The 17,163-nt window shown below is 49.7% G+C and overlaps 4 protein-coding genes and 3 non-coding genes across 8 annotated transcripts; 6 read left to right on the top strand and 1 right to left on the bottom strand.

Annotated features, from left to right (window-relative positions):
* Positions 1-3,272: 3,272 nt before the first annotated feature.
* Positions 3,273-5,681, bottom strand: LOC112341684 (uncharacterized protein At4g19900-like). Its single transcript, XM_024662252.1, has one exon. The coding sequence runs from the start codon at positions 4,957-4,959 to the stop codon at positions 3,346-3,348; it is 1,614 nt and encodes a 537-aa protein (XP_024518020.1). The 5' UTR covers positions 4,960-5,681; the 3' UTR covers positions 3,273-3,345.
* Positions 5,682-6,557: 876 nt separating this feature from the next.
* On the top strand, positions 6,558-9,133 carry LOC9636862 (probable serine/threonine-protein kinase PBL7). The gene is made up of 7 exons (XM_002988382.2): positions 6,558-7,488; positions 7,574-7,833; positions 7,908-8,040; positions 8,096-8,354; positions 8,415-8,547; positions 8,611-8,700; positions 8,758-9,133. The coding sequence occupies exons 1-7, from the start codon at positions 7,326-7,328 to the stop codon at positions 8,968-8,970; spliced, it is 1,251 nt and encodes a 416-aa protein (XP_002988428.2). The 5' UTR covers positions 6,558-7,325; the 3' UTR covers positions 8,971-9,133.
* Positions 9,134-12,092: 2,959 nt separating this feature from the next.
* On the top strand, positions 12,093-13,138 carry LOC9637556 (membrane protein PM19L). Its single transcript, XM_002988381.2, has 4 exons — positions 12,093-12,306; positions 12,374-12,542; positions 12,623-12,671; positions 12,738-13,138. Exons 1-4 carry the CDS (start codon positions 12,162-12,164, stop codon positions 12,948-12,950), a joined length of 576 nt encoding a protein of 191 aa, XP_002988427.1. The 5' UTR covers positions 12,093-12,161; the 3' UTR covers positions 12,951-13,138.
* Positions 13,139-14,652: 1,514 nt separating this feature from the next.
* Positions 14,653-16,184, top strand: LOC9637555 (two-pore potassium channel 1). Of its 2 annotated transcripts, XM_024662159.1 has the most exons (3): positions 14,653-14,701; positions 14,937-15,814; positions 15,907-16,184. In XM_024662159.1, exons 2-3 carry the CDS (start codon positions 14,952-14,954, stop codon positions 16,043-16,045), a joined length of 1,002 nt encoding a protein of 333 aa, XP_024517927.1. In that variant the 5' UTR covers positions 14,653-14,701; positions 14,937-14,951; the 3' UTR covers positions 16,046-16,184. The 2 variants fall into 2 exon arrangements, with proteins under 2 accessions (XP_024517927.1, XP_002988426.1); XM_002988380.2 differs by having other exon boundaries at positions 14,653-15,814.
* On the top strand, positions 16,074-16,147 carry TRNAT-AGU. Its single transcript has one exon. It is a non-coding gene; the product is annotated as a tRNA-Thr (tRNA).
* Positions 16,185-16,280: 96 nt separating the features above from the next.
* Positions 16,281-16,354, top strand: TRNAT-AGU. Its single transcript has one exon. It is a non-coding gene; the product is annotated as a tRNA-Thr (tRNA).
* Positions 16,355-16,485: 131 nt separating this feature from the next.
* TRNAT-AGU lies at positions 16,486-16,559 on the top strand. Its single transcript has one exon. It is a non-coding gene; the product is annotated as a tRNA-Thr (tRNA).
* The last annotated feature ends 604 nt before the right edge of the window (positions 16,560-17,163 follow it).

Below are 17,163 nucleotides of genomic sequence, written 5' to 3'. Positions count from 1 at the left end.
CAAATTGTTGAACAGAGCTAGCGACTCGGACGTGTTGCGATACGTAGAATAAGATTCCGAGAGAGAGAAAGTCAAATAATGTTTTTGGCTAGAAGAAGTCAATACGTTCTAGCTACACAACCAGCGACAGCATAAAAGCCCGTGGGACAGTGAAGAGCTCGGAAAAGCTCGGAAGATAAGTACAGGATTCTCAGTATAGCTCGGGAATCGAAATTAAGTGTAGAGACTGACAGGCAAGTACTCTTGGAAGAAGATGCCCGCTTCTTCCTTGTTCAGAGCTCTCCAGGGAGGAGCTCACGACGGAAGATGGTGGTACTCAACTGTACACTTGGTAACGACGATAATTGGCGCTGGAGTTTTGGGAATTCCGTCCGCGATGGTCTACTTGGGATGGTAAGCAAGCTTGGTTTACGAATTTGATATCCATTGTTTCAGTGAGAACTTGATTTTGCAGGTGGGGAGGAATGTCGCTGCTGCTCGTCTCCTATGTCATCACATTCTGCACACTGTGGCAAATGGTTCAGCTCCATCACTTGGAAGATGAGAGAATAGACAGGTTTCCCGACTTGGGAGGAAAAGCATTCGGTCGGGGTGGCTGGTACTTCGCATTTGCTCTGCAGATGATTCTTCAAGTCTCTGTGAACATCGCTTACTTGGTGACAGGCGGACATGCGATCTCTCTGATCGCAAACGGTGGCCTCAGAGATTTCCAAGCCATTCTAGTCTTTGCCGCGACACAACTCGCCGTCTGCCTCATTCCCAATTTCTCCTCGTTGACTTGGGTGTCGACGCTCGCCGTGCTCATGTCCATCGGGTAAGATCATGAAAAACTACGCTTCCCTGAACTTACGTTTTCGTTCTCTCTAGATACACCACCATCATCTGGGGAAGCGCCATCCATCTACATGATCGCCGCTCTGCTGCTATATCCTACGGCATCCCGGAGGAGAGGAGGGTTTCCAAGACCTTCAATGCCTTTGGACAGATTGCTTTCGCGTATGGAGGCCAGAACGTTGTGCTGGAGATACAGTCGCTGATGCGAGCACCCTCGACGAAAGCAATGTGGCACGGAGTTGTGGCAACTTACGCGATCGTTGCGTTTTGCTACATCCCCGTAGCAGTGCTGGGATACTGGGCATTTGGCAACTTGTCATGCTATGGTAATGTGCTCCGGCTGCTCCACTCGAACCATCTGCCAAGGTGGCCCTTCTACACAGCCAATTTGTTCTTGGTGCTTCACCTCACTGGTGGTTATCAGGTACTTCCATCGGTTTTCTCGTTTAAGCTTTTTTTTTTTTTTTTTTTTTGAGTAGAGGAGTTTTAACGTACGTTTGTTCCAGGTTTACGCGCTGCCGGTGTATGAGATGCTTCAGCCGCATTTCTCGAAGATGAGTCCATTCAAGCAGTTCCCAGCATTTGTGTTTGCGCGCTACTCGTACATTGGTAAGAAAAAGGATATCAGACTTCTCACGCAGCAGCTTTGCTTGACTTTTGGAGATTTTCTTTTCTTGCTGGCAGCTTGTACATGCTTCGTCGCAGTTCTCATCCCCTTCTTCACGAATATAATCGCGCTGGTTGGCGGCCTTGTCATCGCCCCGTCGTCATACTTTGTACGAGCCTTGGTCGCGGCTACGCTGCCAGGTACTTACGCTACAATCGATTTGCATTGTCTTGCTCGCAGGTGCCGTGCCTATTTTGGCTTCGAATCAAGCGGCCCGAGCCACTCAGCCTTTCCTGGCTCGCAAACATGGTATAGCTCCACTCCAATCCTTGGAAAAAACTCTCTAAAAATTCTTTGTTTCACAGGCCTGCATCGTTCTTGGGGTGACAATCACGGTTCTGGGCTTTGTTGGGAGCTTGTGGGAGATCATTTTAGGAATGAAGGAAGGGACGCAAACTCTCTTTCATTTCGATCACAGGCGAAGTTGCTCGATCTAATGAAAGTTGGAGTTCTCAGTCCTTGTTTGACTCCTTGGACTATGTTGACCACTTCCTTTGTATGTCATATATATGTATTAACAGAGTTCTCAGTCCTTGTTCGCCATTTGACTCGTTGACCACTTCTTTCGTTTGTTATATATTGGTTTTAATAAGAAGTCAAGTAGGCTTATTGATTACTTCTTTTGTTTAAAAACCATACAACGATGACATTGCAAAAATATAACAAGAAATGTTTTAAATTTTTATATATATTCTTAACAAGCATAATCGTATGACGCATCGTTTCATATTTTATGCAAAGATTCCAACATGGGGTACGTGAATGGCCTTCCTCTACAGAACAATGGACAGCTTCGCGACGCCATACCCAGTGCTCTTCCACGACGGCGACAAGGATCACTTGAAAGGCCACATTGGGATCCATCCACTCCTCTCCTTCGCCAAGTTCCAATCCCAGATGCGCCGCCTGATCGGGATTACCGCCAGCAATCTCTGCATCTATCTCGTCTCCCAGCGATCGCCAAACGATGTCACGGAGGCCAATCCCAGGCCCCAGCGATTCTACATCAACGAGAACACAAACTTTGGCCTCATCGTCAGCCACCACCACCCCAGCCTGGATGGCGGCAGCCACTTCCACGCCAGCCGCAAGAGAACCAAGAAAGAGAGACGAAGCGCTCGATTATCATCCTCGGCGCGCTCCGCATCCTTGACGGACGAGCCGGATCATCCCAATGCAGAGCTTCGTGAAACGAGGCTTCGAACGTCGTCCACCTCTACGACTTCGCGGACTACCATGATCTGGAAGCGCACAGCCGCGGAAGCCGTGGCCGGATCTTCAGTCGCTCGCAAGCTTGTCTATACACCATCTAGCGATCCATGGCCATCACTACCATCACAACCTCGAGGCGATAAAGGCTCGTCCTCACCTTCGCAAGCTCGCTCCTCCTCCAGCGATCCACCACCACAAGCTGATCATGGCTCCTCGTCGATCGCGAGCATCTCCTCCTCCAGCGTTCTACGCGACGACCTCAATCTTCTCAAGCTCGACTTGGAGGATGCTAGAGCTCCTGCTGCTCCTAGTCAAAGGCTCGTGGAGAGTTTCACGACACCCCCACCAGCTCGATTCCCTTGCAAAGCTTGCGACGAGAGCCCGGCGATGGCGGCTGTGGAGTTCCATCATTGTGTGAATGACAGGGTCGCCAAGGTGTCTGGTCCCTCGCCACTCGGTCGAGAAATCGTCGAGAAGCCACTGCCAAAGTCTTCACTTCTCTAACATAGTACCTCTAGATCTTCCATCTCCTGTGTGATTCATATACACGAACGATCAAAGCAGAGAATGCATGGCGATCATTGCTGTTTTATTCCCACTCGATCTAAAAGCCCAAGTCAAAGTCTCCAAACCTATCGCATTCTCTCTATACCTTGCGGAAGATCATGATCGCCATCGTCGAGATCATCGCAAACCACGCACTGGCTACGAAGCAAATCCTCCATCACGCTCCCGTGCTCCACTCGCAATCCCCTGGTTTGCTTGTTCCAGAGATGGATCGCCAGTGACTCACCGCTCCTCAGCCATCGCAGCTTCTCCTCCCGCCACGCCCGCCCGCGCTCGCCCTCCACGCCGCGAAACAACGGCGGGATGTGGTTCCACGTCACCGGGTACAGCGCCCTCGTACGAACGACACCGCACGGAACCGTACTGGTCCTCCGCGCCCGGTCCAAAACCCGCGTGGCAAGGTACGGCCCGTTGTGGCCCCATTTGCTCCCGTTGAAAGTCAACGCAAACTCGTGGATGAAGCTATGGAGGACGGGGTGGCGCCGCTCAAACGCGAGCACCGCGTTGTTTAGCCGCTGCCACTCCCCGGTGACCGAATCCTCGGTCTGGGCGCCAATGGAATTGGAGAGATTCGCGAGGCTGCCGAGAACGAGCACGTCGGAATCGAGGTAGATCCCGCCGAAGCGGTAGAGGAGGAGGAGCCGGAGGATGTTGCCCAGGTTTTGCCGCAAGGAGATCTCGCCCGGATCGATCGCGCCGCGTCGCAGGTTCTTGAGCCACTGCGCCGCCGTGGGCGTGGAGCCGAAGAGGTATGGGAGATCCGGCGCGGCGGCCATGACGCGGTAGCCGAGCTTGACGAGAGGGGCGAGGAGATCTTCGCCTTGGGGGGTGTCGAGCGATCGCGAGACGATCACGACGCAGGATCGCGGGTGGTGCTTGAAGATGCTCTCCAGGCAGCGGCGCTCGCGCGGGCCGTAGGATTCCACCGCGGAGATCCAGACGAGGAAGAAGTGTGGCGCGCAGGGCCGGCGATGGTGGTGGTGGTGATGATCGTGCGCCGCCACCTTGAGGAAGTCTTTGATTCTCTGGGAGAATTGCGCTGACCTCTCGTCCGAGTGGAAGATCTCGATGCTCGCCCAGTGCCGCTTGACCCACTCCCGCCGCTCGGCGCCGCTTGGAATCGCGAGGAGCTCCTGGAGATCGACGCCACTGCTGATCACGGGCGATGGCGCGCTCGAATTGCCCGAATTGTCACGGCCCAATGGAGGAATAGAGGAATTCTCCCACGAGCTACTGGATCGCGATCGCCCACCATGGAAGTTCCCATTGTGATCTTCTCGCCCGCCACCTCTACCCAATGGAGGAATAGAGGAATTCTCCCACGAGCTTGTGGGTCGCCCACCATGGAAGCTGCCATTGTGATCTTCTCGCTCGCCATCTCTTCTCCTGGGCGAGGGGCTGGCGCTCACATTCTCGAACGTCCGCGAGTGTGAGTACTGGCGCTGCGCGAGAGCGATCACCACCGGCAAGGCATCGATGGGGATCGAGGACACCGGCCCGGACGCGTCGCGAAGTGCCAGGAACGATCTCACGTAGACCAGCAGTGACAAACCCACGAGAACAAGCGCGAAGCTCACCGTGACCGATACGTTCTTGAGCTTGCTGCCACTGCCACTGGCGCCGGAGGGGCAACCATTTTGATACTGCCGCCGCGAAGGTGTCGATATAGACATGTACATACCCTCCTCGAGAGTAGCAGCATTCCTCTTGGAGATCGAAGAAAAAGTGGATTTTTTCTCTCGCTACTCGCGCCAAGACCCTGGAATGGAACTAGTCGATCTAATCCCAGCCTCCATAGCCATGAAGTAGCATCAAAACCTGATTTTTCTGGTTCCTTGTTCCATGCCAGAGGCGAGCACGAACAGTGGGACAAGCGACTGACTGTTCATGGCCTGTTCATGTGCTAAAGGGGATATCACTGTGGCTCAAAAGGAGTGAAAGAGAAACACCACCCATTTAAATCCAGGATAGCGACGCTCCAAAGCGATCTGGTCAGGCATCTAAGCAAATCCATTGCCCGTGATCTATCTATCCATCCTCCATGCCACATTTCCCTTTATAAAACCCAAGCTTGGATCTATCTAATGACCTTGTCCCTGCCAATGTGGCTCTGATTCGTCCCAGCTCGAGATACCAAAGTGGGTCGAGAGGAGGGACCGATTTCTGCAACGCACACTCGCTCACGCCATCGCCCAACACCGAATGGAAGGAGAAAAGATCGGAGAAGACGAGCAAACAAACGATTGCGACGATCAATCGCCTGCCAGTACAATTAGTAGACACTTTTCTGCCACCAACCTATCCATCCATCCATCCATCCATCGTCTTCGATTCCAAAAGCCCTTTTCTCTCTTCGATGCCATGTCCTTCCCGGCAAAATAAAGCGGCTTTTTCCCGGCAAAACTTTCACATCCTCGCATCCCAGCCGTTGCCGCCGCGGGGCATCGACGGTGGTGCTTAAAAGCGCGGGAGATTTCTTCGCGGGTTCGAGTCCTGGCCCCTGTTCTTGCACTGTCTAGATTTTGGAACACAATGGCAATGCGCACGATCTGGTTTGTTAAAGGTTTTCGAATCGAATCACGCGCACCGTGTCGTGCGGTGGAAGCGTACTTGGGAATTTTGCCTCGCCGCGAAACCAGCAACGGATCGATCGAAAGTTTCATCGTTTTGACTTCGATTGACTGATTGAGAGTAGACCATTGTAATTCGTAGAGTTCCATCCATCCGAGAATTCGGTGAGTGATGAGGACCAAAAAAATCGAGAGAAGTTGCAGAAGATCTTAGCTGGGACGTCCATGTCCCTCGATTCAAGCAAGTTCTCGTCTCTAATCTTTTTCTCTAGAAATTTGAAAGAAAAAACAAAAAAAAAGAGCAATAATTTGCAAGAAAAAGGACGACATGGCAGTCCCATAGTGCTGCGCCCAGCAACCCGCATTTACGAATTTATACATTTATTTTCCAGAAAAGACAGGAAAATGGAAGAAAAATAACGAATGCGTAGGATAGGCTCGCAATGCTCACCGTGTCAAATTGCGGGTGGTGTCGCTGTTGCAATCTTTATAACCGGATGGACAAACCTCCCAGCGTGATTCCTGATTTTCTCGCTTGGAAAACAGTTCCCATCCATGCATTTGCCCCTGTGCGGCACTAATGCCATTGCCAATTCACCCCCAAACCTTTGTTTAAGGCCTCTTCCTCTTTGACGAAAGAGAAGAGAAAAGTTTTTTTTTTACACGAATCATCCCTCCTGCGACTGACCCTCAAGAATTCTCGTGGACAGTTTTACAATTCCCTCCAATGCAGCTGCCATGCACATTGAATGATCCAGTCCACTTCACGTCGTGCGAGCTCCGAAGAACGAGAGAAAGAAGACGAACAAGGAGAAGAGGGCGTTTCTTTTTTGCTTTTAACATTCTAGAGAGCTCAGCCCGGCAATCACATCACACCCCGTTCTCACGATTCAAAAGCTCTTTTGTTGTGTTGCTGTGGTGGTGCATTCGGCGACACCGCGAGCGAAACATCGAGCGCCCAGTGTCAGTGTGAGCACAGGTAAATCCACTCGCCGCCCCGGCTAGCTCCAAGCGATTTAGCAATCGCCCACAGGACAAAACCGAGGAGGAACTCCAAGTTCTTGCAAATGCCCCGGCCGGGCATTTGCCGCGGTAACGCGGTAGAGCGGCAGTAATTTCTGACCAGAGTCACGTGTGTGTCCTCGGCTCACAAAAGCGTCCAAGGAGTGCTCTTGGCGCTTTGCTCCATATAGCTTCGTGGGCATCATCGCTGATCACACGGCGATCTAGCAACGCGACATTCTTCCAGGAGAGAGCTATGGATCTGTAGGAAGAACCACTTTGGGTCTCTCAAGATCAGGAAAAAGGAAGCTTTGGAGAAGAGCTCGCTTGGAACTAACGCAATGCTGGTGCTCTAAAGCTCACAATGCTAGTAGCCATAGTCATAGACATAGCGAGGAGGAAGAAGAGGAAGAACAGGGAAGGAAAAGCTGGAACTTTGCTGGGAGGCAAAGCCCTCTAAACTTCCAACTAGAATGAGGAGGATCTTGGTGGAGCTCGCCGGTGATAACACCTCGGAGGACAACCTTGTGCTTATCATCGCCATTATCATCGCTTCCGCGGCTCTCGTCCTTGTAGCCATCGCGTTTGCGTACTACTGCTATCTTCGACACAAAGCTCGAGCTCCTCGACAAGAAGGTACGTCACTCCCGCTAGATTTTTTGTCCTTCCGGAAGAGCTTCCTTATCCTTCTTTCATTTTTCCTGAATCTCTTGCTTCGCAGTGGCCGAGCAGGCAAAGAGCGTGACCAGCCAGTCAATTTCCCTCTCTAGACGCTCCAGCTACAATGGATCGACGAGCGAAGCACAGGTTTTCACTTACAAGCAAATGCAGGCCGCTACAAACAACTTTACTACGTCCAACGAAGTCGGGCAAGGCGGATTTGGCAGTGTTTTCCGGGGTGTTCTTCCCGACGGTAGAACCGCGGCAATCAAGCAGCTCGATCGAGGGGGCAAACAGGGTGACCGAGAGTTTCGAGTAGAGGTAATCCTTCTTCCATCAAAAATCTCTTTTTTTCTTTCTTTTTCTCATGAACTTATACAGAACTTCTGGATCAGGTTGACATGCTGAGCAGACTACACTCTCCACACTTGTTGGAACTCATCGGATATTGCGCTGATCAAGAACACAGGCTGCTTGTCTACGAGTTCATGCCAAACGGAAGCGTCCAAGAGCACCTACACTCGGATGGTATGGAAATCTCTTACCAGAAACCAACGAGAGCTCCAACTTTGCTGATCTACAGGAACCAGTGGTAGACCGCCGATGCTCGACTGGGACACTCGAATGCGCGTAGCTCTCGATGCTGCTCGAGGCCTCGAGTACTTGCACGAGATGGTGAGCCCTCCCATAATTCACAGGGATTTCAAGAGCAGCAACATCCTCCTCGACGACAAGTTTAACGCCAAAGTTTCCGACTTTGGGCTCGCAAAGCTGGGCTCGGACAAAGCTGGGGGTCACGTCTCAACCCGGGTCCTGGGAACTCAAGGCTACGTAGCGCCCGAGTATGTAAAAAAACATCTCCTTGCGTTCTTTTCTCAAAAAAAATCACATGTTTTTTCCAGGTATGCGTTAACTGGACACTTGACGACCAAATCCGATGTGTATAGCTTTGGAGTGGTTCTGCTGGAGCTTCTCACGGGTCGTGTTCCCGTGGACATGAAACGACCGCCAGGCGAAGGAGTTCTCGTCTCTTGGGTAATTGATATCAAAACTTCCTTCTTTGATCGTGCGAAAAACCAATTTTTTTGCTTCTTCCAGGCATTGCCACGGCTCACAGACAGGAACAAGATGGTAGAGATCATCGATCCAAGGCTGAACGGACAGTTTGCAATGAAAGATTTGATACAGGTGGGGCTCGAAAACTTATCCATGCTACGTGTCAAAACTTCCTTTTTGTTCTTCCAGATCGCAGCTATTGCTGCTATGTGTGTCCAACCCGAGGCCGATTACAGGCCATTTATCACAGACGTTGTGCAATCGCTAGTTCCTCTCGTCAAGCACAACCGGCCGATGAGAGTGTCGAGCAGCCCCAGCTTTCTCCACGCCACCGTCACTGTAAAATCCTCATCTGCCGAGAGTGGAAGTAGCGACTGCCGATCTTCTCACGTTTCGTTTTGACAAACCTCTTGTCACTTTCATTGTTTTGTCAATCAAAAGCAACAGAATTTGCGTGAAAAGAACATCCTCGATCGCTTTTCTGCTCGAGCAGACTGTAAGTTACCATCTAGCTTATAGTGCTCAAGGATTGTAATGGGCGAAAGAAAGTTCTCTTTATTGTGAAGCCTGCTCAGAAGCTAAAGCACGATCACTATCAAACTATTCCAGAGGGATTTCAATCCTCATCGCTAAAGCTTGGCTGGGTGATGTAGCAGGAGCACTCGCTGCAACCATTCTCGCAGCTGCAATAGTTGAAAGGATGAGCGCAGTACTTCTTGCTGCACGAAGAACACACGGCTCCCTTGCGAACACCAACTTGAAGGCGGTCGTGATCTCGGCCTCGATCCAGATAGCTCTCGAATTCTTCCACCATATACGCCTCGGCCAACGAGCTGGTCATCACCATGAGAGCCAGAAGAAGACACGAGAGCTTGGTGACCGCCATTCTCTATAATCTTCCAATGCAGTTGGTCACGTCGCTTGTCCCTCGTTGGGTTTTATGCTCGCCAACTTTCAGTTGCATGAAACGCAAGTGAAAGACATGCTAGTCTTTGCATGCACAGTCTCAGTAAAATAACTATATTAGAAAATATTAAATGCTTGAAAACAGTTTAACAATACAGCAAGTATGAACCTGACTTCATGGCTGCATATGCCGCAGGACTGGTGGCCATGAGGTACGCACCCGCTTCGGTGTGCTGCGCAGGCATGTCTCTGTACTTGGTAACCCTGGTAAGCACGCGAACATGGATGACCTTGTTGCGCACCAGCCGTTTTACAACTTCGTTAGCACGGTTGATCTGCCAACAGAACACTTCGGCTACCACCTTCTTGTATGTCACGGCACCACCGCCCTGCACAATCGCCTTTAAGATCCCAGCCAACTCCGCTCGAGTCCATCCTTCCTCCTCCCCAAGGTGCAAAGCTATCTCCAGGTTCACCTTTTCCATGTCTATGAGATCCTGGGCTTGTGCCAGTAGATTGGTAGCACACTCACCATCGTCAAGAGAAGCGTTGCACGCCACCGTCTTCAATAGATACGGGCTTCCACCAGCTGCCTCGAAGATGCAAGGCCAGACACTCGTCTCCCAGTCTTGCGGGAGCGTCAAGCCCACAAATGGTGCCACGTACTCGGAGAAAAACTGCTTGGCTTCCTCCTCGCTAAAGAGGCCAAGTTCTATTGCTCTGCATCTTCCATCCGCGAACTTCTTACACAGCCACGACCGGAAGAACTCGTCCGAGGAAGCCATGATCACATGAGCTCTCCGAGTCTGCTTGGTTATGGCCTCCAGGAAACTGAGCAAGTCGTCGAGCTCCTTGTCGTAGACGCCTTCCCACTTGGCGAGCTTCTCTTTGGGTAGTATCAAGACTCGCTTCTTCCAGGCATTGACACGAATAAGATGGTAAAGATCATCGATCCGGGGCAGTTCACAATGAAAGATTTGATACAGGTGTAATGTTCTCGTTTGTATCCATTTTGCATGTCAAAACTTCTGTTTGTTCGTGTATCCAACTTGAGGCTGACTACCCATTTATCACAGACGTGGTGCCGCTGGTTCCTCTCGTCAAGAACCGGCCGATGAGAGTGTCGAGCAGCAAACCTCTCCACACTGCGATCTTCTCACGTTTCGTTTTGACACTCTCTCAAACAAACAGAATTTGCGTGAAAAGAAGACCTAAGCTCAGAAAGTTTTCTTTATTTTGAAGGTTAGCATGATCAAGATCAAACTATGGAGAGGCATTTCAATCCTCATCGCTAAAGCTTGGCTGGGTGATGCAGCAAGAGCACTCGCTACAACCATTCTCGCAGTGGCAATGGTTGAAAGGATTAGCGCAGTACTTCTTGCTGCACGAAGAACACACGGCTCCCTTGCGAACGCCAACTTGACGGTGGTCGTGTTCCCGGCCTCGATCCAGATAGCTGTCGAATTCTTCCACCATATACGCCTCAGCCAACGAGCTGGTGATCACCATGAGGGCGAGAAGAGCACACGAGAGCTTGACCGCCATTCTCTACAATCTTCCAATGCAGTTGGTTCCGTCGTTGAATTTTGTGCTCGCCAACTTGAAACGCAAGTGTCTTTGCATGCACAGCAAACCTTAATAAAAATTATACTAAAATAAATGTTTAGTTTACGTTAATACATCAGCCTTAGTAAGCCTACTGCCACGAAGATAGGAGGCCAAACGCTCTCCTCCCAGCCGTGCCGGAGCGTCAAGCCCAGGCGTGGTGCCAAGTGCTCAGATACAAATCGCTTGGCTTCCTCTTCGCTAAAATGGCCGAGTACGATTGTTTTGCATCTGCCATCCACGAACTTCTTACTCAGAGACTTTTACTCTTCATCTATTGTTAATAGTCATAGAAGAAATTAAGAAGCTTAATAAGAATCTACTTTTTTTTTAACCATTTTGTGTGATCAAAACCCAAATTGGACAATTCATATTTATAATGGCACCCAGTTGGTTGATGTATGTGTGGAACATTACACATGATCCTGAACGACAGTGGCAGAACTCCATTTATTCCATTCTCCAGTCTTTTGTTTCCTCTCAACCGATCTCCCTTGCAGCACGTCCAGCCACCTTTAAAGCTACCTCATAGAAGAATTGGAGTTGAGCCAAGCCAAGGAATAATATCATCATCTCTCCAAAGTGATATCACAAAAACAATAGCCACCGAACATGGATTCCAGGCAGGAAGCCCTCCTGTTAATGAAGCGATATCATCTAATCCAATAAAGATTGGTGGGAATCGAACCGTCCACCAAAGCCTGACGGGTGACGGGTCATGTCCACTCTGGCCACGTGGCGACAGCGAGGCCTACAGCATACACCCAATCCCAGCCGTTGGATCTGCGAGGGCCGCCAGATCATAGCCGTTGGGACGCCGCTGCAAAGCTGGCTGTGGCAGCCCCCCACTTGCCGCCAAACGAACGGAATCCTCGGCAGCCACGGATAAAACCGAGTGGTAAAAAGCCAGGATTTTTACCCACCTGGGCAAGCCCACATTTCCCTCCTGGATAGCGGGAGCGCCGGCGTTTTTTTACTCGGATTTTTTTACCGCGGGGGAGTATATAGCGGCCAAGGCTGGCTCGAACGGGAAAGAGGGAGAAATTCTTTTTTCTTCTTTTTGGGTGATCTTGGCGGCGGCTATGGCGATCCCTCCGCAGCTCAGGCACCAGATGACGCTCAAGCCATTGCTCCGTCCTCTGCTAGCGCTCAATTTCGCCCTCTACGCTGTTATTCTGGGATTCGCGGGCTGGGCCTACGACAAGCAAATGAGTGGTCGATTGGGAGGTGTGTTGTTCTTCCAAGATTCTTGGCGAGTTCTAACTTGTGTTCTTGTGATCTTTGTTCTTGGCAGGGAACAAGGTGACTTCCGATCTCATCACCTACACATTGCTCGCTGGAGTGGTGGGCATTGCCTCGGTGCTGGCGGGTCTCTACTACTTGAGGAGATGGAACTCCGAGAGCAGAGCTTCGGCGATGGCTACATCGATTCTCGCGGTGCCGGTCACAATCCTGGCTCTTGGGTGAGTCAATTTCCTCCTCCCTGCTCGATCTCTTCAAGCTTCTCGGGTTTCTGACGAGGATTTCTCTTGGTTCCTGGCAGCGTTGCCTCGAAATACATCCACGTTGGTGGCCTCCACAACAAGAAGCTGGTAAGACGATTCTTTTCTTCTTCCGAGAACTTTGGAGCCGAGTTTCTTGTCTGGATTGGATGATAGACGACGCTGGCGGCATACGCGATCATAAGTGCAATCACCCAGCTTCTCTACACTTTGCTCGTTCACGGGATCTTTGGCCACGATAAGCTCATCGGCCACACGGCGCCGGCGGCTCCAGCTGCGCCAGCGGCGGCGGGGGAGACCACGGCCACCAAGGAGGCGACGGCGCCGCCCGAGGCGCCGCCACACACAAGCGCGGAGGCGGCAGTATGATCGATCGCAAGGAAGAAAAGAAAGGAAAAGGATACAACACAACACACTCCGAGAACACTACTTACACACACCACCATGGCGGATTTTTTAGATTTTCTCCTCTCTCCTCTCTCTCCTCTCTCTCTCGATGTAAAGATTTTCGAAGATGTTTCAACTTTAAAGGATTTGCGCTAATTCTTTGCTCGCCATATCCATAGTTTCCTCTCTCCATACTTCTCTCTCTTTGGCCATCATCTTTGTGCTACGTGTGGGAAACATCTTTGATTTCTTTGTATCATGGCAAGACAATGCGGCCAGCTGGGGATTGGGATGCCAGGCAAGATCTCTAAATCAAGCATGGCATTGACAAAAAAGAGCCAACTACATAGGAAATCTCTCAAGAAAAAACTCATGGAGAGTTTTCTTGCGTGCTCCAAAAGCTATCTGTCACACACAAGGAAGGTTTGGTAAGTGGTGACAAAAAACCAAAGTGGAGCCCAAAGAAGTGGAATCGAAACAAGGAGAGCCATGAACTCACCATACGATCACCACATTGACAGGAAAAGAAATAAAATTTCCTGAGCATTGTCTTGGTCAGAGAGAACACTATCTTTTCCTTCTTTATCCATTTCTCCAAAGATGATATCAAAGAATTTCTCGAGCATCCATCCACGATGTGACAAAATAACTTGGCCTGGCCACCTAGTGGATTAAGATTTCACGTGAAAAAGCGTTGGTTATAAGTGCGAGGATTCGATTTTAGGAGCGTTTGGAAGGGCAGAGCTCCAGTCCATGCACCTTGGCCGTTGTGTGTCTTGTCTTTTGAGTTCTAAGCTAAGGATAAGTTTTGGGGCGATTCCATCGCATCAAACTAACCTCGAATTTGCATCCTAGAAGTACGGTATAAGAGAGGTCTTATTCTTCTAGTTGTACGGTAGATCTCACTGTCTCTTTGTCCCATTGGTTTTCTGCTCTTTCTCGCGTAAATTAAAAGAATATTTTCCTTTTACTCGAATCCTTTTTTACCTCATAAAGGAAAAAGGTTCTAGATCACAAGCTGCCCTGAACCAGGGGTGATTCGCAATATCAACAATGGCCACCCCGGGACAGTGCCGATGGCTGTTTTTCTACCAAATGGATGTATGGACTCCTGGAGGTTGAGGGAACACTGCAGATTTGCCAAAAAGATGGCAAGAATATCATCACAGAGATGGCATAGTAAGTTCCTCATCACAATGTTTGCTTTTTTAAGTAATCGTGACTACCTAACTATTAAGGTTTAGGATTCACTGTTATTTCAGTAATTAGATCAAGCAAGTCTCTCTTTGCTCTCTCTCCCTCTCCCTCTTCATCTTTGTGCTACGTGTGGGAAACATGGTTTCTTTGTATGCTAGGCAAGAAGTTTAGATCAAGCACGGTATTGACAAAAAGAACAAAGATATAAGAATTCTGTCAATAAACACTCCAGGGAGCCATGAACTCACCATATGATCACGACATTGACAGCAAAGTATTAAAAATCTCTTGAGCATTGTCTTGGTCAGAGAGAACCTTTCTCTTTATCCATTTCTTCAAAGCTCAAAATGATGATGTCAAAGAATTCTCATCCACGATGTGACAAAATAGCATGGCCACGTAGTGGATTATAATTTCACGTGGAAAAGCTTGGTTATAAGTTGGTGGGAGTGAAGGGGTGAGGAATCGAGCTCTGGACTGGCCACATTTTCTAGGTCTGGGCGTTGAGCGTTTGGAAGGGCAGAGCTCCAGTCCAGGTACCTTGGCGGTTGTTTGTCTTGTCGTCTAAGCAAGGATAAGTTTTTGGGCATCCCATCAAACTCCAACTTGGGATCCTCGAGTTTAGGTCCTAGAAGTCTCTTCTTCGTACGGCATAGAAGAGAGGTCTCATTCTTTTCTTAAGGGTTTAAGTGTACGGTAGATCTCTCTCGTCATTGACTTCTCGACTTCGTCCATGGTTTTCTCGATCTAGCTCATTTGTTTCATTTCTAGTTTTTGGTGAGAAGCATGAGCAACACTAGAGAGCCTTTGCTCGTTCCTGCGAGCGATCCCAAGGACCACCACCTCAAGAAATGCGCGAGCGACACTGGAGCAAACTATAGCCTGGATCGACAGCGGTCGACCGGGAAGCCCCCACAACCCGAGCTCCCGCCCGTTGCAAACCTGGCCATCCTCACGCCCCAGCGAGCCGCCATGATCCTCCTCATCTACATCGGCGTGGGACTCCTGTGCTTCATCTACGTCAAGCACGGCTTCGAGGGCGAGAGAACCGTGAACATCGTCGACGCCCTCTACTTTTGCGCCGTCACCATGACCACCGTCGGCTATGGTGATCTCGTCCCCCACACAAGCACCGCCAAGCTCTTCACCTGCGCCTTCGTCTTCCTCGGCTTCGGCCTCATCGGCCTCATCATCGGCAACGCCGCGAACTACTTCGTGGAGAAGCAGCAGCGATTGCTCGAGAAAGCTCTCGAGGAGCAACAGCAGCTCGAGCAGTCGGGAGAGTCCCGGATCACGAGCGTGCAGCACAAAGTTCTCGTCGCTGCTGGATTGGTGGTGATCGTCCTCGGGGCCGGCATCGGCATTCTCATGGGAGTCGAGGGCCTCGGCTTCGTCAACTCGTTCTACTGCGTTTGCGTGACCGTCACCACGCTGGGCTATGGCGATCGAGCTTTCAGGACGGAGGTCGGGAGGATCTGTGCGGTGTTTTGGATCCTGGCCAGCACCGCTTGCGTCGCGCAGTTCATGCTCTACCTCGCCGAGCTCATCACCGAGGAGCGGCAGCACGCCATCGCAAAGTGGGTTCTCTCGCGAAAGGTGACGATCTCGGACGTGGAGGCGGCCGATATTGACAAAGATGGCAGGCTCAGGTACGTAAAGCTTAACAGCTTCTCGATCGATCTTCTTTGCTGCGATGGACCCAAGAGGAAAGAACTTGATATATCTCGTGCATGCATGGCAGTGCTCCCGAGTTTGTGATCTACAAGTTGATTGAGCTCGGCAAGATCCAGGACGCGGACGTGAAAGCGATCTTGGATGACTTTCGGGAGCAAGATGTCGATCAATCGGGAAGCATTACCATCTCGGATGTAACGTCATAACGCTGGAGCTTCGCTCAATCTTCATCTAGCTTTCATAGCTCATTTGGTCAGAGCACCCGTTTAGTAAGCGGGAGGTCCTGAGTTCAACTCTCAGTGAAAGCAAAGTTATTTAAATCTATTATTTTAACTATAAATTTTTTTGTATATTTTTAACTCTTTTCTTAAATTAATTGCTATTATTACTATTTTAGTTTACAGTGTAATATGACTTATATTTTAATTGTTGTTTTATTCAGCTTTCATAGCTCATTTGGTCAGAGCACCCGTTTAGTAAGCGGGAGGTCCTGAGTTCAACTCTCAGTGAAAGCAAAACTATTAAAATTATTGTTTAATAAAATATTCATAATGTGAGGAAGCACTCATAATAAGAATATATTTTAATATTATTATTATTTAGAATATAATATATATATTAATTATTATTTCACATGTTTTATTCAGCTTTCATAGCTCATTTGGTCAGAGCACCCGTTTAGTAAGCGGGAGGTCCTGAGTTCAACTCTCAGTGAAAGCAAAGCACTTCTCTTTATATTTCTTATTGTTATTATTTATGATTTATATTTATGATTTTCGTTGAAACTATTTTTGCAGCTTTTTAAAATCTATATATTTTATACGTCTCGTGAGTGTATTTTTATAAAATTAGTTCGCGGCTAATAATCATCGTTTGGCGGCGATGGCGTGCATCGTGTGTAACTGGGTATCGGCAAAGTTGGCGGCGGGAGTCTTGGGTGTGATTAATCTGCTCTTGTATCTCATCCTCATTGGCTTCTCGACGTGGGCTTTCGAGAATGTTGCGGGAGATCTTATGCTTGGCAAAGGTGATTATTTTCTTCTTACAACTTTGTGGAGTTCTCTCTTTGGATTTGTTCTCCAGACTTGTCTCGTTTGATGTTGATCTTGGTCTCGCTGCTGACTGGAGTGGTCGGAACGCTATCAGCAGTAAGCAGCCTTTACTACGTGAAATACCCGGCCGCGGTCTCCCACGCATCGGCCTCGGCCACCGCGATCATCTCCGCTGCCTTCTCTCTGGTGGCTCTCGGGTAAGTTCCCCCCTTTTCATCCTGCAAGGATCTTAACGAGTTCTTCCAGCTTTGCGAGCAAGAACGTCAATCTCG

The sequence above is a fragment of the Selaginella moellendorffii genome, unplaced genomic scaffold (genome assembly GCF_000143415.4).
Source record: "Selaginella moellendorffii unplaced genomic scaffold, v1.0 SELMOscaffold_88, whole genome shotgun sequence".
NCBI lineage: Eukaryota > Viridiplantae > Streptophyta > Lycopodiopsida > Selaginellales > Selaginellaceae > Selaginella > Selaginella moellendorffii.
Note: the sequence above shows the minus strand (reverse complement) of the source record. Positions and strands in the feature narration are given on the sequence as shown.